Genomic DNA, 27,125 nt, shown 5'->3' on the forward strand with positions numbered 1-27,125 from the left:
AAATTAACATGCTTTCCATGATGAAATTTCAAATGCAAGATCTTAACCATTCACTTTTTCAGCTACTTCAATTTAGTATCAATAAGTTGGTAATAAAACAAGTCTAATTTTTTTAATCATAGGAAAGAATAAATTCTAAAACTCCAAGACTCATTTGTAATTGTTTAGAATGTGACATAGAACAAAATCATGTGTACGTTTCTGGTATCATTCACAGAATAGTCCCAAAGAAGGTCCAGAGCCAAACCATTCGCCACATTTATCTTTATCTACCACAAAACATGCATCTCCTCCCTTCATTAACTTGTTGAATTGTTTATGTAATTAGTGCCATCTACTGGCATTTAACAAACTCTGCATACTGAAAATGCTGAACAAAAAGAGGACTGTTACCACACAGTTTTTGAAGGATTATAAAACTTTAAAGATACTCTAATATTTGAATACAAGGCACGATATAAAACTCTTTCTAAACCAAAAAAAAAAAAACTGAAGTGTTTTTCTTTGTTTATTTCTTCCTTTTGTTGACAGTTGAGTGGAATCAAATCAGTCATTTCTTCATTGAAAAGAAGTCACCCAAGGTCATGTACATATGGAAGCATATCAAGCTACCATTTCCACATGAAAGCGAGATCTACACATTAAAGTAGAATTAAAGTGTGAAGAAATTTATGCTTAATACAGTGTGGAGGGAAAGGTATAGCTGCAAGAATAGAGAAATATGAACAGGCAATGAAATGAAGTGGCAGAATAAAGTACTTTATAAAAGAAAGAAACTTAAATTTTAAGTAATATAAATGTATTAAATCAAGATGGTATACTTTGATGATAGTTAACCAAATGTCATATAGGGGAAGACTAGTGAAATCCTTACATTCTGTTTTTAGAAACATAATATTGTAACAATTTGGCAATAAACACTAAGTGACCCCATAATAGCACTTATTATTTTTTACCCCAATAAAATGTTCTAAAAGGTAAGTGTATTATGACATTAAAAATTTCACCAAAAGACTGATTTTAATATTTACTCAGATGATATTAGAAAATAACCAATAATGTATACAATAATCATAGTAAAAAGAACATGATTGGTGTGAGGCTGTAACTCAGTAGTAGAGTTCTTGTTCAAGGCTCAGGTCCAATCCCTAGTGCCTAAACAAACAACAAAGACAACCATGCTTTTCCTACAGCAAAACAGAATGCATTTTTTAAAAACTCAGTATGAACAGAAGAAAAATGATCATAGAAGTTTCTGAAAGTAAGAGACATTTTTATTTGATATTTTTTGTTTTGTCTTAGCATGATGTTTATATGCACAAAAGAAAATCTTGGTACTTCGGCATAATTCAATGCATTTGTTTGGACTTTTATCCCTCACAAAGTTAGAATTTTTATGTAATCCACCATTTCTCACTTAATTAGAATATTCTATTTTGGAAACAGCTAAATTGTAGCACGTACTGTATATAGCAAATAGATTCAGATTATCAAGCTATTATTAAAATACTAAAGTGCCGTGAAAGCAGAAGAGAGAGGAAATAGAGTGAGGTAACGACAGAGAGAAAGAGAGGGAGTCTCTTTTGGCACAGAACATGGTTGTTAGTATCACAAAACAACGGAAATCTATCCTTGTGACATGTCAGTCTTTCTTCAATACTTCTTTTACCAAGAATTAATAAATTGATAAATAAGAAATAGTTCCTGTTTCTACTTTGCAGATTCCTGTAATAAGTACAAGCTATGTGAATGTGAATTAATCCCACAAGTGCTTCTCTTCCTAGAAAATCCTTAGGATACAAAATTTTCTTTTCATTTCTTATTATGTTTAAACATTTTGAATGTCCTCAAGAATCTTGAGTACTAATTTTTATTTTAATGTTTGTCTTCTTTGAATTTATATATATATATATATACATAAATATATGAAGTCAAGTTAAAGTGTGGGTTATAGAGTATACCTGCTGGGTAGCCCTGCTGAATTAATTGCTTAATAATTATATGACAAAAGGAAAAGCTATCCATGAGTCAGCTTTCTCCTTTGTTAATATTTTGTGAATATTTTATCTACACTGAAATAAGAGTATGTGGGAAAATGCCTGGATGAAAAATTGCAAGAAAAAAATCATGTAAAACAAAGTTATCTGGCATAATCAAAGACTTAAATAAATACTACCCATCACTATAATTACCAGTGCTATGATTACTATGACTGCTGTTAAAATCTCATGTACTATCACAGTGAAAGTCCCTGCTAAATGCAAAGGAAATGGCTTCTTACGTTATAGGCACTGAACAGATACAACAGCTGGATATGTTCCTCTTTAACTTAGAAGATAAAAGAGAGTTGATAGTTATAGAAATAAAATTGCAATGTTATTACAAAACTTTTTGTATATCAGGTGATTGGCGATATATACCTACCAGTGAAATGAATACTTGTCCAAAGTGAACTTGCTTTTGGAAACTCTAAATGAACATCTCAAAGAATCTCATGATAAGCTGCGAGGAGCAACAAAAAACCCAGTTCCAAGGAAGCCTTGTTTGCTTATTGTCTTACAGTTTTATCTTAAGGAACTGAATAACTTTGTAAGTTTCTGTTTTATTTTTTCAAAAAGAGGATGGAGCTACTAACTCTGCCTTTACATCAAGCATGTTGTAAGAAGTGTGCAAAATCAAAATCAATTTGTTTGGAAAATTAGAAAATAGGATCTTAATACTATGTGCACAGCTCATAAGTGAATAATAATCAAATTAAAAATCTCAAGGCCCTTAAAGGGTATGTATAATGAGTAAGGGACTAGAGGGAACAGTTACATCTCTTTAGGAAAGGGAAATAAAATATGCAGATATGGATGGAAGTGGGGACAGAAATGAGCGGGTCAAGTAGGGAGGGAGAAGGAAGAGAGAGTTGTGGCAGGGGATACACAGAGAGACAGCTAAAATTAAGTGACATTTGAAGAGTAGTATAGAAACCTAAAACAGTCGAAACTCCCTAAAATATATACATATATGAAGGTGAGCTAAATGAAACTGTCAAATAATTGGGAGAGACAGAATCCCAACTGCCATTTATTGTCACCAAATAAAGCTTCCAGTACCAGAATTTTGTTACATGTAATTTCACTGTTGGTCAAAGAGTCCCCATGGGAATTTCCAAACAAGATAGGCTGTTGCGAAGTTTATAAGTTGCTCTTCATAAACAGACAGCAAGGCTCTGTTACTAAAGATAACACCCACAAAACTCATTGAATACGGATGTGTTGAATTGGTGCCTACATAGAGCCTTCACCACTATGTTCCAGTGTCTTTGGTACAAAAAAAAATTCGGCACACTATGTAAAGAGAAATGTAAGCACCAGCACCAAGACATCCTCAAAGCCTTTATCCACAATGGTGTACTACCTCCAAGATATGCTAAGGCAATGGTAACATAAAACTGGTGAGAGAGACCAACCAACAACTCAGAGATCAGAGTCTTGTTCAACCGTCATCCTGTAGCAGATAAGAACAAATACAGAGTCCCACAGCCATACAATACACAGAGTGAGAATCCTTGAATCACCCAGTCGTAATTGGGGTGTCACCAATTCCTTCCCTTCAGAGCTTAGGGAACACCACTGAAGAAGAGACAGAAAGACAGTAAGAGTCAAAAGGTGTGAAGGACATCAAGAAAACAAGGCCCTCTCAATCACCATGAGCAGAGCTCATATGAACTCACAGAGACTGAAGCAGAATGCGCAGAGCCTTCATGGTCTCCCCTAGGTCCTTTGCATTCACATTATGACTTCCAGTTTAGTGCTTTTACAGAGTTGCTGAGTGTGTGAACAAGTGGATCTCTGATTCTTGTGCCATTTCCTGGGCCCCCTTTCTTCTATTGGTTTATCTTATCCAACTTTGATGTGATAGTTTTTGTTCTATCTTATTAGAAATTATTTTGTCATATTTAAAAATGATTAAATACATGCATACATGAATGAAAACCTAGCTGCTAGACAAAAGGTTAACCCACTGAACTGTCAACTAAGCCTGTTTGTGAGAAGAAAAAATAAATTTTCTTAAATACACAGAGTATGCCAAACAATCCAGAATAGACCTTGTGGTCAGGAGCAGTTGACCAACATACAATGGACTCCACAGGTTTTTTTTTTTAAATTAGAGTATTGTTTTATTGGTTTTGGTGATTTATTTTCTTTTTGTTTATTTATTGAGAAAGAACTTAAAGTTGGATGTGTAGGGGATTGGAGAGGATCTGGAAGGACTTGAGGGAGATGAAAACACAATCAAAGTAAATTTAAATTTAAAAATTGTTTTATATAATAAGATATATAAAAAGCTTTTGGTTGTTGAATATTTGTTATTCTATCAGGATATCATGTGTGTATCTTGAACCAAGGGATTCATGGAAAATTTTGGCTCTATTAGCTAACGATCAATAACTCATTATCTCTTAGATTTATCTTGTGATCTTGCTCTACACAGTAATTTAGATGGAGTAACCCTGGTAAGAAATCTGTTTTTCCCAGTTCCTCCTGGGAGCTGTTGTGTTGTTGGATCAGGCCAATAGTAGACATTGGCATAAAACAGGATAGCAGAGAGGTGGGGTTGCTTCAGACTAAGAATTTTTCACCTGCACTGTGTATCCACACCACTGCTGGAGTTAGCATCAGATGGTTATGGTTTGGGGGCATTTGTAGCTCTAAGTTTTCAGTTTTTAAAGTGGTATCATCGTCTTGAAGTTGTTAAATCTGGAGTTACCTACCTCCTGTTGTGTTGTTCAGCTTCTTCAGTAGCTATACACCCAGTTCTTAGAATTACACTTCTGTTTGAAATATTTGCTGTGGGACCCAGACTCCATCCTGACAGTATCAGGAGAAAGGAATCTCACAGCAAATGACCGTACCTATGCTTCCCACAGAGGTCATTTCATACACCAATCATCAGTTTCATAGAATATAAGACTTTCCACCTGTTCAGTCTCAGGGGACAACAACCATTTTGCTCCTGGATGCTGATTTCAGCATCTGGGCTCACAAAGGGGGGGTCTTCCTCCATGTGCTCCCTTTCTCTTTGTGTTTCAACTTCTTCCTACTTTGCGGGCTCCTTCTCTGCAGCCTTCAATCAATAGCGACTATCTCACTTTAAACAACAGATTGTGAGTGGGATTATTGTCTTTCCTTTTGCAGTTATACCCTTCAGAAATTACTCATTGCTTCCACTTTTGTCATGCAATTCACCACCATTCTGCCTTCCCCATTCTAAGAAAACTGTTCAGACAGACATAGCGGCAACAAAATTGATTGCCGTCCTAAGTTCATCCTTGAAAGTTGATCTATCTGTCTTTCTGTGTGCTGTGTAAGCCAGGCATTTCAGGGTAAGCATGCTGAGGTCCGAGGCCCCTTCCACCTTGAAAAGTCCTGTGGATTGAGTTGAGTTCATCATGCTTGGTGATAAGCATTTTTATCTGCTAAATCATCTCACTGACTTAATTTATTTATCTCTGCCTACAAACTCTGAAGTTTCTCCTACAGAAGGCTAAGTTTGGCATCTTACCATAACGTTGATCTTGATTATGTTGCTTCGGCTAATTCGAAAAAGAAGTTAATGGGACCAGAGGCTTAAAGTGTGTTTTCAGTGCATATACGTCCCCACCACCATAAGACTGATTTGCCCGCAGCCAGCTTATTGATCTGAGCGAGAGGGTATTGAAATGACACGTGCTAGCACAGCTACTACAATCCTTCTGAAGCCCCTCTCAAGTTGTAACCTCATAAACAGGCAATGCATACTTATTTTTGTGGGATACTTGTATTTCAAGGTTGCTTGTTACTGAAACCTTGGGGGGGGGTGTAGTTAACTGGCTTTGTTACCAATGGTCTGTACCTCTGGGAAGTCAAAAACTTGTCTTTTAATTGATTTTCACTAGTAGGTCCTATCACCTACTCTTACTTGCTTGTTAGGTTTTTCTTTTCTTGGCTCTCTCTATTCTCTTATAGAATGCAAGGTGTTTTTTGCCTGTCTATTAAATCCTATTATTTATAAACTTTGTATCGGATTCAATTGTCTATTCCTTCTGATTTTAGACTGATTATCAACCAGAAACGGAGAAAGGGTTACATCTACCTCCAAAGTGGATCCATCATGAAGTCCCCTTATTCCTTAAACTTCCACCTTCATTCCTCTTTTCTTAATTTATGTCCTCATCATCTTTTGCTCACATTTTGCAACAACAGTTAGTTAACTCCTCTTTTCTACATTCAAACTGGCCTTCAACCTACATATAACTGCCTGAGTTAAGTTTTTGCAATGAAAGTACTACCTTTGATGTGCCTCTGTGTAAAATGTTTAAGCTACACAATGAATAAAATTCTCACCTTCCCTCTGCTAATACATACCACAAGTATAAGCAGCACACCTATGTATCCACCTTCAGCTTTTGTTAACATTTCTTTCCTGCTGCAATTCTGCAACTGTTCACATAACAATACAAAAGTCCTTAAAGTTGCAACACTTTTTTAAGATTGTAAAGTTAGTGAAAGGCATCACAAAGTGTAGGTATCCGGGCTCAGGATTCAATCTAGATGGATGACCTATATTTACATATAAATAATAATGAAAGTAATTATATTTGCTGTACTTGAACTTTCAAGAACACAAAACTGCTTTCTCAATGATTATAGCATTTTTGGAAAATTATTGTGCAAACTACAGTAAGGTGTTCATAGGAAGCAGAAAAAAACATATTTGTTTTGGTTCTTTAAAAATTAAATAATTTAGCTATAAATAAGAATTGATGTTCTGAAAATCTTTATTGGGGAAAGTAAAGTTAATTCCATTCTTTCCAGTGTGACTTAAAATGACCTATAAAATCCTTTATGGATTTATAATAGAAATGTTAAAATATGTGCAAGAAAGCTATTTCGAATGTAAAGCCTCTCACCATTAACTCTAAGACTCATCTATTAAACCTTTGACATTACCAAACAATTCTGTTTCACAAGGTAACATTCCATACAGGATACTATTTAAGAAAATGGCCCTCATTTTCCAGCTTACTGGAAATGATTAATCTTTCAACAGCTCTGACGGCTGCATACCAGTGCTGCTACTTTTTGTCCTTGCAACAATGACTACAAGCTGAGAGCAGGCTAGTCAATGTGTTATCGGCCAACCCATTAGAGTTCCATTATTTTCTGTCTTACATGGCTTCATGTAATGAATTTTTATAATTAAACTAATGGCACACAATTTATTTTTCCCCTCTTTACTTTCAGGCCCCATTTCTCTTCCAGCTTCTTTGGAAGAAGTTTTACACAAAAGGAAGGGAGGAGAGTCCTCCAAGTGTTTCATTACCTTAATTTCATTATGACATTTTGGAAAGCATTCTCTTTATTTGAGCTCTCACTTTAATTTGCTGACTTTATTAAAAGGCTTAAGCAGTGTTATAATTAACAAGTCATCCAGATACCCCAAGCTTCTAAGAGAAGTCTGGTTAGGAGCGTGTAGAAGGGGTCCAGTAGAACCAACTCCCAAAGAACGTCAGAAATCCCCAGAAAGTAGCATTTTCTTGTGCCACCATCCCTGAATTTCTAGGTAACTTTTCAAATCCCATGAGTGTCCTACGGAAGATTATATTCACAATTCTCTCTTGTCATGAGATTACATATCTGCACTTTTAAAACCTAGACAAAAACCTGTAGTCTTCATGATATACCTATATAATTTTAAAAACAGATTTACCATTGCATAGTCAACCTATTAAATATCCCCATTAAAAGAGTATGCGTTTGTTCATTGATTAACATTGATGTGTTACTGTTCCTATAATCCGATTTTGGAACAGTCTCTTCTCTACAAAATAAAACCTCATACTAAGAATAGTAACTTTCCACTCTCCATTTTCTTTATCCCCAGTTATTTCTTGTATTATATATAAGCAGATAGAGACAATGATATTTTTCACTGAGTTATATCAATTAGCTTAATGACTTTGAGATTTATCTATGTTCTAGTATTAGCATCGTAATGAATTTTTATCATTTAGGAAGATTTCATTTTTGGATGTACCACATTTTGTTTATGCATTCCTTTGCTGATGAACAGATGGGTTGATTATGCTTTCTGGATATGATGGTTAATACTACCATGGACTTCTGTACAATTTTTTTTGTGTCTATTTCTATTCCGTTTGAGTATATATTTAGCAAAAGAATGTTAATATTTATATAATTGTAAACTGCTGCATATTTTCCCATTGTTTTCACAGTTTATTTATTTCCCCTACTTGATCATTCATTTCTATTGTTTTCTTGAGACAGGGTCTCATTACATAACTCTGGCTGTCATAAAACTTGTTTCCTTCCTTCCTTCCTTCTTTCCTTCCTTCCTTCCTTCCTTTCTACATACCAATCCCAGTTTCCCTCCCCTTCTTTCATCCTATATCCCCTCCATCTGCTCATCAAAGAGGGTAAGGCCTCCCCTGTGAAGTCAATGAATTCTGTCTCATCAGCTTGTTGAGGCAGGACCAAACCCCTCCCCGACTTCGAACAATGCTTAGATTGAGCGTGGTATCTCTCTACAGAGAATGGGCTCCACAAAGTCAGTTCATGCATTAGAATTAGATACCAGTCCCACTGCCATGTCTCCACACACTGCACATGCCACACCACTGTCGCCTGCATTCAGGGAGGGGGTTAGTTCTGTCCTATGTTCCCCAGTTGTCAGTTCAGACTCAGGGAGCTCCCACTAACTCAGGGCAGCTGAGGACCTGAGAGATGTCGGACTGTGCCTAGGGAGGGTGAAGTCAGAGGAAGCTCAGGTGGAGGTCCATAGCCATCCCGACATGGAGCTTGTTATATAGACCTGTACCTTTCAGGGATCCTTCTGACTCTTTGTGTCAACTGCTGAGATTATAGGTGTGTAAGATCACATCTGAAAATCTTCATCATTTAAAATTCTCATCAAATATATAAGGGTTCCAATTATTCTATATCTTTGAGTGTTTGTCATAGTCTGTTGTCTTTATTTTAGCTATTCTAAGGAGCGCAAAGTACTATTTCATTGTTTTTCATTTATGTTTTCTCATCAATAATGATAACAATATTATGATTTATTTAAGGTTGTCTATTTCAAAAAAATTTTCTATTAAAAGAATTTCTGTATCCAGGTTATTTATTTATATTTTTATAATTGAGGTATTAGAGTTTATATATGTTTTAGAATATATTCTTCATCACAGATACCATTTAAAATATTTCTTCTTTCCTGAAGATTATCTTTTAAGTTATTGGCATTGTTTGAAGTGTAAAAGTTTTAGTTTTGATAAAATATAATTTGTGTGTCTTTTATTAAATTTATTTTTGGTCTGCATCTAAGAAGATATTACCCAACAGTATTTTGTAACCCTATATTTTCTTGAAATATGTTAAAGTTTTAAGCTTTTGTGTTTATGTGCACATGTGTGTGTATGTGTGTATATGTGTATGCTGTGTATGCAACTTCATACATGCATATGCAGACCAGAAGATCATGATTAATGTCATGTTTTAACACTGTGTATCTATGCATTTGAAATAGGGTCTCTCCCTGAATCTGTATTGTTTTTCTTGACTTGTTTGGAAGTCAGCAAGTCCCAGTAATCCTGTACTTCATCTTTTTAAATGAGGTTGATAGGCAATTAGTGGACATTCAGTTTGATATGTGGATGCTGGGATTCAAATGATAGTACTTATGAGGGCAAAAGATTAGTTTACAGAAGCAACCCCAAAAATTCTACAAAGGAACTTCTACAACTCCAAAATACTTTCAGTAATTAATATAGCAGGATACAAGATTAACTTAAAAGAATCGGTAGCCCTCCTGTACACAGATGATAAATGGGCTGAGAAAGAAATCAGAAAAACACCATCCTTCATAATAGCCAAAAATAGCATAAAATATATCTGAGTAACTCTAACCAAACAAATGGAAGACTTCTATGACAAGAACTTTAAATCTTCAAAGGAAGAAATGGAAAAAGACACCAGAAAGTGAAAAGATCTCCCATGCTCTTCTTAGATAGGTAGAAATAACATAGTAAAAATGACAATCTTACTAAAAGTAATCTACAGATTCAATGCAATGCCCAGCAAAATCCCAGTAAAATTCTTCACAGGCCTCGAAAAACAGTGCTCAACTTCATATGGAAAAGCAAAAAACCCAGGATAGCCAAAACAATCCTGTACAATAAAAGAATTTATGGAGGCATCACAATTCCTGAATTAAACCTCTATTACAGAGCTCCAGTACAGAAAACAGACTGGTATTGGCATAAAAAAAGACTGGATGACCAATGAAACCAAATTGAAGACCTAAATATCTATCCACACACCTACGAACACCTGATTTTTGACAAAGAAGCAAAAAAATATAACATAGAAAAAAAAGCACATTTAACAAATGGTGCTGGACTGAATGTCAACATGTAAAAGAATGAAAATAGATTCATATCTATTTCCATGCAAAAATTTCAAGTCAAAATGGATCAAAGACCTCAACAAGAAGCCAGCCACACTGAACTATTTAGAAGACAAAGTGGGAAGTAGACTTGAACACCTTGGCACAGGAGATCACTTCCTAAATATAACACCAGTAGCACAGACACTGAGAGAAACAATTAATAAATGGGTCCACTTGAATCTGAAAATCATCTGTAAAGCAAAGGACATAGTCAACAAGACAAAATGGCAGCCTACAGAATGGGAAAAGATCTTCCCCAACCCCAAATCAGACAGAGATCTGATCTCCAAAATATACAAAGAACTCAAGAAATTGGTCATCAAAAGAAAAAAAATGTCCCAATAAAAAATGGGGTACATACCGAAACAGAGAATTCTCAATAGAGGAATCTAAAACGGCTAAAAGACACTTAAGGAAGTGCTCAACATCCTTAGTCATCAGAGAAATGCAAATCAAAATAACTTTATGATTCCATATTACACCTGTAAGAATGGCCAAGTTCAAAAACACTGATGACAACTTATGCTGGAGAGGTTGTGGAGTAAAGGGAACACTCCTGCATTGCTTTTTGGAGTATAAGCAGGTACAACCCCTTTGGATGTCAGTGTAGCAATTTCTTAAAAAATTAGGAAACCACCTTCCTCAACACTCAGCAATACCACTATTGGGTATAAATCCAAAGGATACTCAATCATAACACAAGGACATGTGCTCAACTTTTTTTCATAACAGCTTTTTTTGTCATAGCCAGAACCTGGAAACAATCTAAATGCCCCTCGACTGAAGAATGGATAAGGAAAATGTGGTACATTTACACAATGGAGTACTACACAACAGAGAAAAATGGTGACATCTTGAAATTTAATGTAAGGTGTAAGATGGAATCTCAGAGAAAAATGACATCTTGAAAATTGCATGTAAATGGATGGATCTAGAAAACACTATATTGAGTGAGGTAACCCAGACCCAGAAAGACAAATATCATATGCACTCATAAGTGGCTTTTAGATATAAAGCAATGTAAAGCAGCCTAAAATTCACAATCCCAGAGAACCTACACAACAATGAGGACCCTAAGAGAGACATACATGGATGTAATCTACATGGGAAGTATAAAAAGTCAAGATCTCCTGAGTAAATTGTGAGCATCGCGATCATGGGGGAGGGTTGAAGGGGAGGTAGAGGAAGGAAGGGGAGCAGAGAAAAATGTCTTACTCAATAAAATTAATTTTAAAAAAGAGAAAAAGAAGTGATTTTAAGTCCTGAGCCATCTTCCAACTCTTAACACTTTACTTCTTGTGTTCAGTTTTACATTTCATCCCCAAATATGTTAATTTTTCAAATAAATAAACTTCAATTGTTTTTATTTTAAATGTTTACTTTTAATTAACATGACAATTATACATTCTTACAGGATATAATGTGATGTGTGTGTATGTATGTGTATTGTTACTACTTTATGGTAAAGAACTTGATCTTCCATATCATATAGTGTTCAATTTTTTATTAGAGCATTTGAAATGTGGCTTCAAAAACATTTAGAGGCATGCAAGGTTTTATTATTAACCACATCAACCTGTTGTATAATAAACATGGAGGACTTATTATTACTGAAAACTTGGGACATGATACCCACCACAATACAATAAACTTCTTGTAACCACCATTCTTATCTCCACTTGTGTAAGTTTGTTATGATTAAATTCCATATCTAAATTCATGTAACATAATAGGATGTTTGTCTTTTTGTACTTGGCTTATTTTGTGCTTGGCTTATTTTGTACTTGGCTTATTTTGTATTCATCCTGTTACAAATGGTAGAATTTATTTCACTATGTTTTGTACATATATTATATATCAATAAATATATATAATAAGTATCTCATGTTGCTATTCCTAGGATAAAATATAACCTAGTTTTAGTGGTAATACTTTTAATATGTCATTGTATTAAAACTGAGAATATTTGGTTAAATGTTTTTGGTCTATATTCTAAAAGTAGTTTATTCTTTTTTTATTGCGATATGTTTGCTTAGATGGGAAGTATTATTCTATTTTTGGAAAAGTTTGCTAAAGATGGAGAATAAATATTCTTTAAAAGCTAGGTAGAATTCACTTGTGAAGCCATCTGGACCTGCATTGAAAACTGATGGGAGCAGGTGCATAGACCCAAACTCAAACATAAGGTGGAGTTTGCAGAACCCATCACAAAATGAGGAGGAAGGATTGTAGGAGTCAGAGGGGTCAAGGATACCACAAGAAAATAGCCCACAGTATCAAAGAAGTAGGATTCATAGGGGCTCACATAGACTGAAGCAAAAATCATGGAGCCGGCAAGGGTCTGACCTAGATAATCTGCATATATGTCATGGTTGTGTAGCTTGGTGAGACTAACAGTGGGGACAGTATGTCTCTGACTCTTTTTCCTGCTCTTAGGATTCTTCCCTACTACTAAGTTGCCTCAGCAAGTTTTGATATGAGGCTTTGTGCCTAATGTTACTGTGACTTGTTATTTGTGTTTCCTGAATGGAGATGGATAAGCAGTGCAGTAGATCTGGGGAGAGGGGAGGTGGGTGGAAGTGGGGTGACAGGGAAGGAGGGGAAACTAATCAGTTTGCAAGAAAAATAAAAGGAAAAAGTCTTATTTTTCCCTTTTCTTATTATAGGTTAATTATGTTATTTCTTCATTTTTTCATAATATTGTCTAAATTCAATATTATATCTATAAAATTCATAGCAAAAATTCATTAAAACATTTAAAATTTCATTTAACAATTTAAAAATTTTAAATTTAACATTTAAAAATTTTTAAATTTAAAAATTTAAAAAATAAAAATTTAAATTAAAAAATTTAAATTTAAAAATTTTAAATTTAAAAATTTAAAAATATAAAAATTCATTCTTTCTCTGTTGTTTAAATTATTTTATTTATTTTTAGCACATAAACACAGTTCTTTATGTATTTTCCACTTATGGCTGTTTTTTCCATATGGCTGTTCTTTCAAAGCCAGTATTTTCAATTGGTTCTTGTTTATAATTTTTATATTTATTTTACATATGTATTCATGAAGGCATGCCAAAGACCCTCTCCACTCTCCACAAATATGTCAGAGCTTTTGAAGTATCCATATGGACAACTCAATTCCCAGATGCCCATTTCAAGTTTGTCTCCAAGCCGTCTCAATGAACATCACTACAGTGTAAGATGCCTTGTTGAATAACTGCTACAGAATGATATGCACCATGAAGAAGAATGTTTGTCTTTCCTGGGGACATAGCTCTAAGTCAGCCCAAATAAAGACTAGTGCATAGGCTTGTTTTAAATTTATTGTTTCCTTCTCTCTCCCCCTCTCCCCTCTCCCCAACCCCACCCTCACCCCTACTCCCACCCCCATGCTTGCAACTTTTGTCTGGCAATCTTGTTTGCTTCCAATTTCCAAAAAAATCTATATATGTTTTTCTTTGGGTTCACCTTGTTATCTCTAGGCTTGCGAACTATAGGCTTAATGTCCTTTGTTTATGGCTAGAATCCACTTATGAGTGAGTACATACCATATTCATATTATTGGGTCTGGGTTACCTCACCCAGGATAGTGTTTTCTATTTCCTTCCATTTGCATGAAAAATTCAAGATGTCATTGCTTTTTACCACTGAGTAGTACTCTAATGTGTATATGTTCCACACCTTCTTTAACCATTCTTCTATTGAGGGGCACCTAGGTTGTTTCCAGGTTCTGGCTATTACAAATAATGCTGCTATGAACATAGTTGAACAAATGCTTTTGTAGTATGTTAGGGCATCTCTTGGGTATATTCCCAAGAGTGGAATTGCTGGGTCCTGAGGTAGGTTGACTCCCAGTTTCCTGAGAAACCACCACACTGATTTCCAAAGTGGCTGCACAAGTTTGCATTCCCACCAACAATAGATGAGTGTTCCCCTCACTCCACATCCTCTCCAGCAAAGGCTATCATTGGTGTTTTTGACTTTAGCTCTTCTGACAGGTGTAAGATGGTATCGCAAAGTGGCTTTGTATTGCATTTCCCTGGGTTGAACATGACCTTAAGTGTCTTTTGGCCATTTGAATTTGTAAGCCTTTAGAGAGTTTGGGGGACTGGGAGGGTGGAGATGGAGGAAGGGCAGATATAGGAGCAGGGAAGACCATATCTACATTAAGGGAGTCATTTTAAGGTTGGCAAGAGACTTGGCTCTGGAGGGGATTCCAGAAGTCCACGGGGATGTCCCCAGCTAGGTCCTTGGACAGCAGAGGAGAGGATGCCTGAACTGACCTTGCCCCACTATCACACTTATGATTATCTCGAATATCAACAAAGAATCTTTGTCCAGCTACAGATGGAGATAGAGACAGAGACCCTCATCAGAGCAACAGACTGAGCCCCCAAGGTCCAGTTGAAGATCAGAAGGAGGGATAACATGAGCAAGGAAGTCTGAAGCCTGTGGGGTTGATCCATCCACTGAGACAGTGTACCTGAGCTAATGGGAGCTCACAAAATCCAGCTGGACTGGGACTGAATGAGCATGTGATCAAACTGAATTCTCTGATTGTGGCTGACAATGAGGGATAACTGAGTAGCCAAGGAAAATGGCACTGGGACTTGTTTCTACTGCATGTACTGGCTTTTGGGACCCTAGTCTATTTGGATGCACACCTTCCTAGGCCTGGATGGAGTGGGGAGGGCCTTGGACTTCCCACAGGGCAGGGTTCCCTCCCCTCTCTTAAGGAGGGAGAGGGAGGGAGAAGGGTGAGTGAGGGAGCTGGAGAGGAATGGGAGGAGGGGAGGAAGTGTAAATTTTTGAATGGAAAAATAAATAAAAAATAAATTGATTTTTCCTAGATAGGGGAATATAGTGCCATCACTTTTGCAATAAAAATGTGGCTTTCTGAGGAATACCAACCCTGTCACTCTTGATGGCTATAAGATTGCTAGTTTTCATAACTACCAGGGGCTCCAAGGCCAATGATTTTCAAAACTAATGTGGAGCCGGAAGAAAATGACAAGGAAAAATACAAAAAAGCCTCTAATATTACTGCTTTGTAGAAGTATAACAATTCAGAGATTTTTATATTCTGGCTCATTTTATAATTTCCACAAAGACAATTTTAAAACTGTTTGCCAGAATTTGTGTGTGTGTGTGTGTGTGTGTGTGTGTGTGTGTGTGTGTGTGTGTGTGTAGTGGTGTTTTTTAGTCGTCACAGTATATTTTCCAACACTGAAGAAATTAAAATATGATCAGAAACCTATCAAAAATAAGGTTGTGATCAGAGCATAAAAGAATGCACACAAGACTTGGATACTCTGCCTTAAATACATGAGTGAGTAGCAGGGGAAATTATCTTTTCACTCCCTATGCTGCTTCACTGATATAAGGTATGGTCCATATACTTTAAGTTTAGTAGCTTCCAAGTACTTTAAGAAGAAAAATACTATTAGTGTATTGATTCTTCTCATTCATGTAGCAGCTTTAGGGAGAGAATAAAGGGGAGTTTTAAAATGTTTGACCAAATTTAGTTTCTTAAAAGAGAATTTCAGATAATGTTTATAATTATTAGATTAGCAGAAATAACTTTGTATAACTATAATATACACATTTATACATATATAAAAAATGTATCTGCTTGGCATATATGAAATAATTCAGTTTATAACATTATACATATTTACGATGCAGACAGGACACTGTCTGGTATGTAAGTTTACCTCTTAAATATATAATAAAATTGTACCTTTTATGGTTATACAATAAGACCCTGGATTTCTTTTTTCCTACTAAAATAATTTTTGATTCTCAACTAGCCAGTGTAACTACTTTAGAGAAGAGGATTAATTTTGAAAATTAATTCCAATTATAATATATTTATGATCCAGTAAAGGACATATTTAAGACATAAGTTTTTTTCAGCCCTGGAAATGTTTTTTTAATAATTTTAAAATTATTAGATTTCTCACTTGAAGTAGTTTCAAATATTAAATAGCCAAATCAGCTAGGCTCAAACAAGATTTCACTTCTCTATTGAATTCATGTACTCTTAGCTCAGCCAAGCACAAAACAGCTAATGCTGCCACGTTTGAAAGGCTTTTATGCTGAATTTGACACAAAAGCAATCACAGAGCAGACAAAAAAGGAATTTCTTTTTCAAAGGCTGAAAGGAGAAAAATAAATGAAAACTGTGAGCCTGGCCAAATCTCCCTTGCCACCAGAAAAGAAAGTTCAATGTGATGAAGAAATATTTTTTTTCCCTAGGAACTTATTGTCACATTTGGACCAATCTTAGCTTGGTAAACAGACTGTGAGCTCGACCAAGATTGTACCAAATAAATCCTAGGATGATCAGTGCTGGCCATTTCAGGTACCAATGGCATACTTCTTTTGTTTCTTTTGAAAGTTCTAAATGCCATCATCAGTCATAGGATTCTGTTACGGCTGATTGTCAGGGATTTTGTAACAGAAATCTGGTATGCTTTTTTCCCCTGTAACATCTGTCTCTCTTTTAAAAAAAGAGCATTTATTTAAACAACTTTAAGAAGATCAAATGAAGAGATGTGATTAATAAAATAATCTGCTTTCCAAGTGCATGTCTTTTTTCAGAAAATTAATGTTTTATACAGCAAGGAGATAATGTGAAAATAGATATGGATAGTTTTTCAAGACCTGCTAATTACTAATTCATAGAATAGACCATCTGCAGTCTGTTTTTTGTTTTGTTTTGTTTTTTGTTTTGCCCAACCAGTGTTCTCCTTCTCTTCTGCCTCCTTCTATTCTGACATGTTTTCCACGTTTTTGTTTGTTTATTTTGTTTATTGTTTATTGTTTGTTTTCTGAGACAAGGTTTCTCTATATGACAGTCATGGCTGTCCTAAAACTGGCTCTGTAGACCAGGCTGGCCTCACACTCACATCCCTAGCACTGGGGTTAAAGGCATGTGCCAGGTTTTTAAGGTGGGCTTTCCCAAACACCATCTCATAAGTAACCTGAGAGAACCAAATAAAATGATGCTTGTCAAATGACTAGCATTGCCTTTAACATACAAGAAACACTCAACTTTAATATCAATAATAGTATTGTTTCAGTATTAATATAAACTATCCACAAGAAGAGGTGGGTGGTAACTTTAAAGTTTTGGCCAACTTTATTATCTGCCTTATGATCTTAACTTTTACTGTGACAGCCATGCCTATCATTAAGTTTTTAAGCACAGACAAAAATAGCTATGGTTTCTATAGATAATGATCAAGTCATTTTTAATGAAATACTTAAGTCTATTCAAAACCATTTTTTAAAACATCGACAGAGATAGTAATTACAATAAAATCATTTGTTGTTTTAGATGTTTTTAAACACCTGTTTAGATAGATTGTTTTGTTTTCTTCCATATTTTTTCTTTTAGTCTCTTATATAGAGCTATGTACATTTCCAACAGCTACTTACTGCACCCTAATAATTCTTGATATTCACTTAGGGTTCTCTCATGGTAAGATTATTTTTATTTGTCAGTCTTTAGACCCTTCTTTATTCAAATATAGCACCACTTACCTCTCATCTTTCTTTTTCTACATCTATCTCAAACCCCCTTCTTGATAATTTTGTATCTGTTAACACATTTTGTATGTGATCTGTGAAATTCATAGTATGCTAACTTCAGGGAGACTATACCAGAGCCTAACATAATCATTCTCAGAGACGCTTCATCCAGCAACTGATGGGAACAGATGGAGAGACCCATAGCCTAACATCAAGGCCGAAATGAGCAAGGATTGTTAGGAACCAGCATGGTTGAGGACACCACAAGAAAATGATCCCACGGACAGAATAAACTACCCAGGGGTCATGAGAGATCACAGAGACTTATATATCAACATGTATCTTGTATGTTAAAGGCAATGTTAGTCATTTGACAAGCATCATTTTATTTGGTTCTCTCAGGTTACTTATGAAAGTACTCTTTTTCAATTGTATTCAGAAAACTGAAGAAATGATGAAAACTTCATTTGATAGGAATAGAGATGTGGGATGGGAATTTATAGCAATTATTCATATAAATGATCCCACAGATTTTCTCTTTTACCCTCTATCTATGAGGATAAAACAAATTGATAAGTAAAACATTATAAGGCTCTGAAAGAGACAAGAATATATATATATATATATATATATATATATATATATATATATATATATTCTGGGTATAGGTGAAGATTTTATCTTTACAGCAGCTTAGATTCTTTAACAAAGTGGGTATAATGAAGATTGGCTAAAAGTTTACGAATTACATTTAGTCTTCCTGAAATTAACTGGGAAAGAAATCAGTGATCCTGATTGTGTATGTCCTAGGTCCTCTGTACACATGTTATGACTATGTAGTTTGGTGTTCTTATGGAACACCTAAACGTGGAAGCCTTGGAGTGTCTTTGACTCTTTTGTCAACATTGGAGACCCTTTTTTCCTACTGGGTTGCCTCATTCAACCTTGATATGAGGGGATGTATCTAGTCCTATTGCAACATGATATGTCATATTTTGATGATTTCTTTGGGAGGTCTGCCCTTTTCTGAAACAAAATGTAGTAGGTCGGGGAGGGGGAATTGGGAGGAGATGAGGGAGGGAAAACTGCAGTCAGAATGTAATGTATGAATGAATAATTTAAAAGAACAGAGTGTTCAAGATTTACCATGTGAATTGCATTTCAAATAGAGCAGAAATTAAGAAAATAATTATCAGAAATTATTTATGCATCTATGTCAGCAAATTACTAATAATAAAGGTTATGATGAGTCTTAAAAACCTATATGGCCTTATATAATTCTTGGTATATGTGAAGATCTTATCTTCACAGCAGCTTAGATCCTTTAATAAAAGGGTATGATAAACATTGGCTAGAATTTATTAATACCATTTAGTCTTTTTGAAATTAACTGGGAAGAAATCTCTGGTCAATGAGACATGGTAGAAATCCTAGGCCTGGCTAGAAACCTTCATGCACTGAACAAACATGTTTGCAGTGGCCTTAGAGCAACTATGTTTAACATGATGGTTTTAAAAAGCTAGAAATGCTTATCTCCAGGTGACTATTTAGACAAAACTTGTAAAAAGGATTTATCAGCTTCTGATAGACTATAACAAACAAATCAATCGTTATTGATTTTATTGTATTATGTAGTTAATATTTTAGGGTTTATTTCTAAATGCAACCTAATATAATATAAACAGACTGTTTTGGGAATGAGATACTTTAGAAATGAAAGAAACAGTATGTAAGAAAATTATATGGCTTTTCTTCTTAAAAGATATAACTCATGTCTGATTCAAATCCTTGTTTACCAGAAAGCATTTTCTACCAGATATACAAAAAACAAAAAAAGTAGAGAGTTTTTGGTTTAGTACTCAATCATATAACCTTCCAACTGCATTATCTTAATAGTATCTATTGTAAAACATTTAATGTCTTAGACATCCTATAGATGCAACATTGAAAGCATCATATGTATATAAACATCATGTATAGTAGTTGATAAGATTAGTCTTTTTGCCCCTTTCTTTTAGCCTAGAGAGAACTGAACTATCAAGTGGAAAGATATTTCTAAGATTTTAAGAGAGAGAAAAGGAAAAAGAGAAAGAAGAACAGGAGGCATAGACTATGCTATGCTAACATCAGAGAATGGGAAAAGAAGTTGAATATATATATATATATATATATATATATATATATATATATATATATATATTCCCTTTATACCTTCCCTGATACTCACTCATTCCTTTCTCCAATTAAAGCTTTCTGTAAGGTAAGGAGAGTGGGAGGTGGGATAGATCTGTTACATTTTCTAGGTAGGAAGTGATGGCAGACATTAATTTAAATTCATACTACCGCAGAAGTATGGTATGCATATCGTCTTTGAAGTGCTCTTAAAAAACAGTGCAGTGTAAAACCCAGGTCATGGGTAGAGAAATAGAACACTTAATAGAATGCTTGCCTGGCTTTTAGGAAGTCTTTAGTTCAATCCCCAGCAGAAATTTAGCATGGTGGCAAGGCACATGCCTGTAATTTCTGCACTCAGGAAGTGTAGGCAGGAGGATCGGGAACAGGCTATTTAAGGGCCTGCTTCAGTAAAACAAAACATAAACTGAGAAACCACATGGATGCTATAAGATGAAAATCAACTTTAAAGTTGCAAGAGGCTATCAGTTTTCCTCTAACCTGCATTATGTCTCAAAATTTTCCGCAGGTAGGTGTGGTGCCACTCACTGGCAACCCCATCTTGAAGGAGCATTTTCAATTTGAGACTGTCTCAAAAAGCAAGCAAAGAAACAAGAAAGCAAACAAATTTCACTATTCATTTTTGTTTAAGTATTTTTTTCCATTAAAGCCATTAGCTTTTAATCTAAGGCATGATTTTATTTAACAAGTATTTTATTTTTAAAGTGATGTTCGGCACTGACCTTGGTCTCTGTGATCTTCTTTTGGATTTCATCCATCGTGTGAGGACCCTCTTTCCATGAGTCAAGCTTGTCTCTAGCCTGTCCTATGACCTGTTCAGCTTCTTCCTTCGTTTCTAGCCACTGTGTTGAATCCTTTAACATTTCATTCAACTGTTGTCTCCGGTTCTGAAGGTGTTCTTGTACTTCATCCCACTGATTCTGAATTCTTTCAACTGCCATAAGAGGAAAAGTAAATAGTAGTAAATACTTCTCTAGAGAAGACAGTTTAAACTTATCATAAAAACTTCATTTCATATTTGCATTTCTCATTACAATATTTATGATGCTATAGGTACGATAATTAATAACATTTCTTTGCTCAGATGGCAAATTTGATCTTCTATTAAATTATCATCATGAAAGTAAACTAGAATATTGCTGCCATGGGTAGAAATATAATTTTATTCTTAGTCTCTAATACCAAAAAGAATTATCTCTTAGAAATGTTCTTTATGGCTTTGCCCTATCACTTATGCATTTGACTTGTGAGTATAAGAATCTTAGTTTGGATGTCCCAAAGTCAGAGTCAAGATGGAAAACAGAGACAGAAAATTTTCTAGAGCTCGCTGGGTAGCTAGCCTATACTTCTTGGTGACATTTCAATTTAAAAAGAGACCTTGTCTCAAAAATGGTGGAAAATGCCTGAATTCTGACTCTAGAGGTTGTTCACTGACCTTCATGATCAAATGAGAACAAGTAAGAGAAGACATTTAATAAGACATTTAATAATGCATTTAATAAGGGAATTTGGACAAATATACTTTATGCTCATGTAACTATGAAACAGATTTTCCACATCTTCCGATGCCCATAGAATGAAACCTCACCCATAAGCGATGAAATGATATTATGATGATATGATTTCATGATTCTTATATGTAGAAAGAAATTTTTGGCCTTATCCTATTCTAATTATTTTCCTATTCTAATTATTTTTATGATGAACTTGTCAATAAGACGGACATTCTAAAGTAGGTATATAAGGACTTGATTATGCCAGAGGACTTATTTGTGAGCAGCTCTTTGTATCTATGGTTTAAGATATATATTTTTCCTGCTTAGTATATCTTTGCTAACTAACTGCACATTCAAATACCACTATTATAGATGAAGAGTTCTCCTGATCATCCTTTTTGCAGTCATAGTCACTTATCAAATACTACTATGATTCATATTTTTATCTTTTTTCTCCCGGTCTACACAATGGATACCTCACCAGCAAGAATAGGGTTTGTAATAGATACTGGAAGTAACCAATCTATATACCCTTGGTACTTCTCATAAGTACACATTAGCAAGCACTTACTGTGCTGTACTACAAAGCATGAAGGATTTCTCTTAGCGTGACCAGACTTGCAGGGACAATTAAGGAATAATGACAGTATTAAGGCACTGTCAGATAAGGGTTGGAAGAACATCACTCCTTGCTCCCTGCTTTGCTGCTTGGAAGGGAAACCTATGAGAAGCTTGTTCACTAGTCCCTGAGTTCCCTCAGTAATGTTGAACAAACCATGGCAAAAAACAATAGCCTCCATCATAATCAACTCGTACCTCTTCTTTCCTTTCCCAAGCTCTATTCCACTCCCCTACAAGTAATTCTTTTGATCACCTTACAAATAAACACATTCTCCTCAAACTATCATTCCAAGGTTTGTTTCTTGAGAAACTTAGCCCAAATTGGTACTACTATAGTCATTAAAGAAATTAAGCTGCTTGCACGATGGTTTAGTGGGTAAGGGCACTTGCTTCCAAGCCTGATGATCAGAGTTCAAATCCCAGAACTTATATGGTAGAGTCATTCTTATTGAAAATTTTTCATTGTCCATTTATTATGTCTCAGCTTTACATCTTTCCAATAATGTTTTTAACTCCTATTTTATTGTCTTCATTCACACTCATAATTGCTATCTCATGCAATAAATGTTCTGTGAGATTGGTTTCTTTGATTCTAAATTAATTTTTAAGACTACACTTTAAGAAATCATTTCCATAGTTTTGTTACACTAATTTATATTAACCATATTTTTGTAGAAAAAATCCCTCAAAATCAGGCTTGCTAAAAGAAAGTCAACATATGATATAAATTTCATAGACTAAAATGTATGGTGAGCTGAAGAATCCTGTGGTGTTAAAGTCATTGATAAATTATTTTTCTCCAATATTTTCAATTTAATTGCAAGTTACAAAGACCCAGTTGCTATACTGCTTGCCTGTTTTAAATTTAATAATTGACAAAGTAATATAAAATATATTTTTATATAAATTAATGCTATTTTAGATGCATTTTAAAGTTTAGAATCACTTTAAAGTCTTGAAGCTAATAAGAACAAATAGTGTATTATTATTACTAACTAAATGCGATTATATGAATATTAGAAAGACAGAAAGAACAGTAAACATATGAGAATTCATTTTGCAGAGCAGGAATTATAGAGTGAGTATTGCTTTTACAAAAGGACTCACAAGACTTTAGAGAACTAGTCAATTTGTCAACTGTATTCAAATTATTATTTGACTTGCAATTGTTACCAGATACACAACAGAAATGCAAACTTATTTATATTTACCAAAAGACTCACACTTTTCACTCCTCTTAAACCAATATATACAAATTTCTATTTATGTCTGTCTGTCTGTCTGTCTGTCTATCTATCTATCTATCTTCTATCTATTTCCTATCTTTCTATGATGATGTAGTATATATAGAGGAGTTAGAGAGTTGAAACTATTTGCAATAATATGAACAGATTGCAAAAATCTAATTATTGAGGGGTACAAAAGTTAGTTACAATTGAGTAGATACTGATATGCTGTTTTATTAAATGTAAGATGAAAAGTCAGGAAAGAATAGAAGATTATGGGACTCAGGGTAGTATTTGCTCTTGCTGGATTGGTAGTTTCTAGAATACATACGAAGGGCTCTGACAAGTTTCTGATAATACCCTCTTTCTAGATTTGTGTGGTGTTTACACTGGTGTGCTCAGTTTGTGACAGTTTGCCAATTTAGATGTTTATGCTAAATAAAGTTTTCATTATACATAGAAATGGACATATTATTTTACTTAATATATGTAATTTATGTGTTTTTTCAAAAGAGGTGCAATATGTATTGTATAGATTGATTTGCTGTAGTTACAACACTGTTTAGGGCTTCAGTGTCTGCAGATAATTTTCAGTGCACAGAAGTTTGCCTGTCATACAGGAGCTCTTAGCCTGGTCCTCAGTACTACAAAAGGAGGATGTGTAAAAAATGTTTACCGGACAGTGAACTAGATTATACTCTCCATCAGAAACTAGAATATGAAGAGTAATCAGTTGTTCACCTATTGGGTAAAAAAGTTGGGCACTGCAGTAATCGCCAGGGACGACCCTGCATGATCGTATGCAGAAAATTTTAGAAGCATTACAAATATTTCATCTTGTCAAGAGATGAAAGAAAGAAGGCATCAAATGTGATGCCTCATTTTCCCGTCTCTACCCACCCCCAGTCCACACACGAAATCTCTTTTGTTTCCCTTTCCCAGGGAGATCAAAGCGCTCCCCATTGAATCCTCCTTATTACCTAACCTCTCTTGGTCTGTGAATTATAGCATGGCTAACCTTTATTGGAAAGCTATTGTCCACCGTGTTTTGGAGGGGGGGGACACTGAAAGAGACCACTGGAAAGGGTGGAGCACTTGGGGTGAGGTAGAAGCCTGATAAATGCGAAACTCCCAGGTATCTACAATGATGACCTCAGCTAAGATTCCAAGCAATAGGGGAATACGTAGCCTGAAAGGGCTCTCTCCTATGACCAGGCAAGACTTCCAGTGGAGGAACTGAAATACCAACCCACCCACATAACCTTTAGACTTTCCTGCCTATGGGATGTGCTGGGGTAAGGGTGGCAGAGAGATCTTGTGAGTGGCCAACCAATTACTGTTCCAGCATGAAACCCATGACATGAGAGTGAGCATTCCCCTGGAGCACAAGGACCCAGAGGCTGAATGGTCCAGAGACCTACTATAGAGTCAAACACAAGGGAATTATGCCTAACAATATTCTGCTATGCTCATAGATTGGCACCTAGCCCAGTTGTCACCAGAGAAGCTTCATCCAGTAACTGATGGAAACAGATGCAGAGACTCACAGCCAACCATTAGGGCATAGTCAGGTAATCCTGCTGACGAAAGGGAGGAAGGATTATAGGAGCCATAGGGGTCAAGGTTATAACAAGAAAATAAAACCCACAGAATTAGTTGAACTGGTCTCATAGTTCCTTACAGAGAGTGAACCAATGACCAGGGAACCTGGGTCCGTGATCTAGGTCCTCTGTATACGTATTACAGTTGTATAACTTGTTCTTCTTGTGGGACTCCTAACAGTGGGAGTGGGGGCTGTTTCTGACTTGCTTACTGACTTTTGGGACCTTATTCCTCACATTGGGTTTTCTTTCTCAGTATTAATATGAAGAGAGGTGCTTAATCTTACTGTAACTTGATATACCCTGTTTTGCTGATATCCATGGGAGGTCTGACCTCAGAATAGAAATGGAGGTGGGGGGAGAGACTGGGAGGAGAGAGGGGAGGCAAAACTAAATTAGGATGTAAAATGAATAAATGGCTAGATAGATAAATAAATAACAATTTTTTTAGAAAAGGAAATAAGGCATCAAATCTAAAGCTCATCGAAGTGAAGCTGTTATCCTGGAAATGGTTCAGTGTGGTAGTTGGACAGCATGCAGACATAGTAATTGTCCATAATGGGCAGCACTTCAAATTACAGAATTTTATTACACTTGCAACCCTTTCCCCATGAGATTGATTGATCAAAGATGTATTATGGCAATGCACTTGGTCACTAGAGCCCATACTGTTAGATTTACATTTACACCAGTTTCCACTGACATGCAAAAGTGAAATAATAATAAAATATATGCACATAAACCCAGGCAATCTGTGCATGTGTGTAATTGAAAATCAACCCAGATATACTCTATTTTTTTTCTCGTAGAGGTCCATTGCAGAAAGCTTCTCAACTGATTTACACAGCAAATAGATGCTGGATAATGAAGGAAAGTAAATAACCAGAGCTACGACACAAGATAACAGACTGGGAAACAGCATGTGTGCTGATTTACAGGTCTCTAGAAGTGTCAAATTGGAAACCCAGTAATCATGTTAAGAATCACAATATTGCAGAAAATGTAACAGTTCAGTTGATTAAGTACTAACCAGTTCTTCAGTTCAAGTTTTTAAAAGAGCTATGTTTGATTATCAATATACGTTTGTGACTGAAATAAATTCTTTCATCTTTCCCAGGAAGGACTGTTATTTTTTTTAAAAGAAATGATTGCTATTTTGAACATACACTGCTATTGAACAAAGAATAGCAATTTCAGCACTGATGCCATAGACTGAGAATTAAGACTTAGTGCTATTGAATTTTAGAAAGTAGCCTCCTTGATTTTCGGTGTGTCCTGGATTACAGCCCTAGTTTTGTAACAAAATAGCAAATTGTAATTGGAAAAATTAATTTCCTAGGCATATTTTAGCTTTCTTAACTACAGAAGTAAAGCAATCAACAGCCGACTAGGTACAAAGTTATTGTGATGGCCAAACTCAGCAAGGGACATAAGCATAAAGAACCTTGTTAAGCAAGGCGATGACACTTTTCTACATGGGGAAGACTAAACAGCAGATTTAGTCTTTAGCATACACCCATGGTCTCCTAGGAGTACACACTGTAGATCTTAATGATCCCACAGAGTGTCCAAGTATTCCAAGTAGAAAATGTCAAGCTGCAACACTTATACTGTAGGGAAATCAGAGTTCACTCGAGCAAGGAAAGAAAACAGATATGCTCCACTGTGAGGAGATAGAAAGAAAAAGCATCCCAACTACAATCAAAACAATGAACTCCGAACTATCTTTTTTGTGATGAGGAAAACATGGGTCCTCCCATACTATCGCCTGAGGTAATAAAACAAAGATATTGTTATTACTGTACCCTTGCACTAAGATAGATGCAGCTATACCAAGAGTAATGTTTGATCTTCTAAAACTTAACAGCAACCAATGCAAAGTAAAATTGACATCAACCAACATTACAGATGATATTTAATGTAAATCCCGCTGGCTTTCAAGAAGGAATTC

General features: G+C 35.3%; 1 protein-coding gene across 8 annotated transcripts in view; it reads right to left on the reverse strand.

Moving 5' to 3' along the window:
- Positions 1-27,125, reverse strand: part of Dmd (dystrophin) — a 2,257,783-nt gene that overhangs the window by 530,161 nt on the left and 1,700,497 nt on the right. For all 8 annotated transcript variants that reach the window (XM_085684598.2, XM_085684595.2, XM_087902601.1 and 5 more), the window contains one exon: positions 20,953-21,164. In XM_085684598.2, coding sequence (XP_085540724.2) covers positions 20,953-21,164 — 212 coding nt within the window. The remainder of the gene's footprint in view (positions 1-20,952; positions 21,165-27,125) is intronic.

Source organism: Myodes glareolus, chromosome X (assembly GCF_982192425.1).
Source record: "Myodes glareolus chromosome X, mMyoGla1.1, whole genome shotgun sequence".
Lineage (NCBI taxonomy): Eukaryota > Metazoa > Chordata > Mammalia > Rodentia > Cricetidae > Myodes > Myodes glareolus.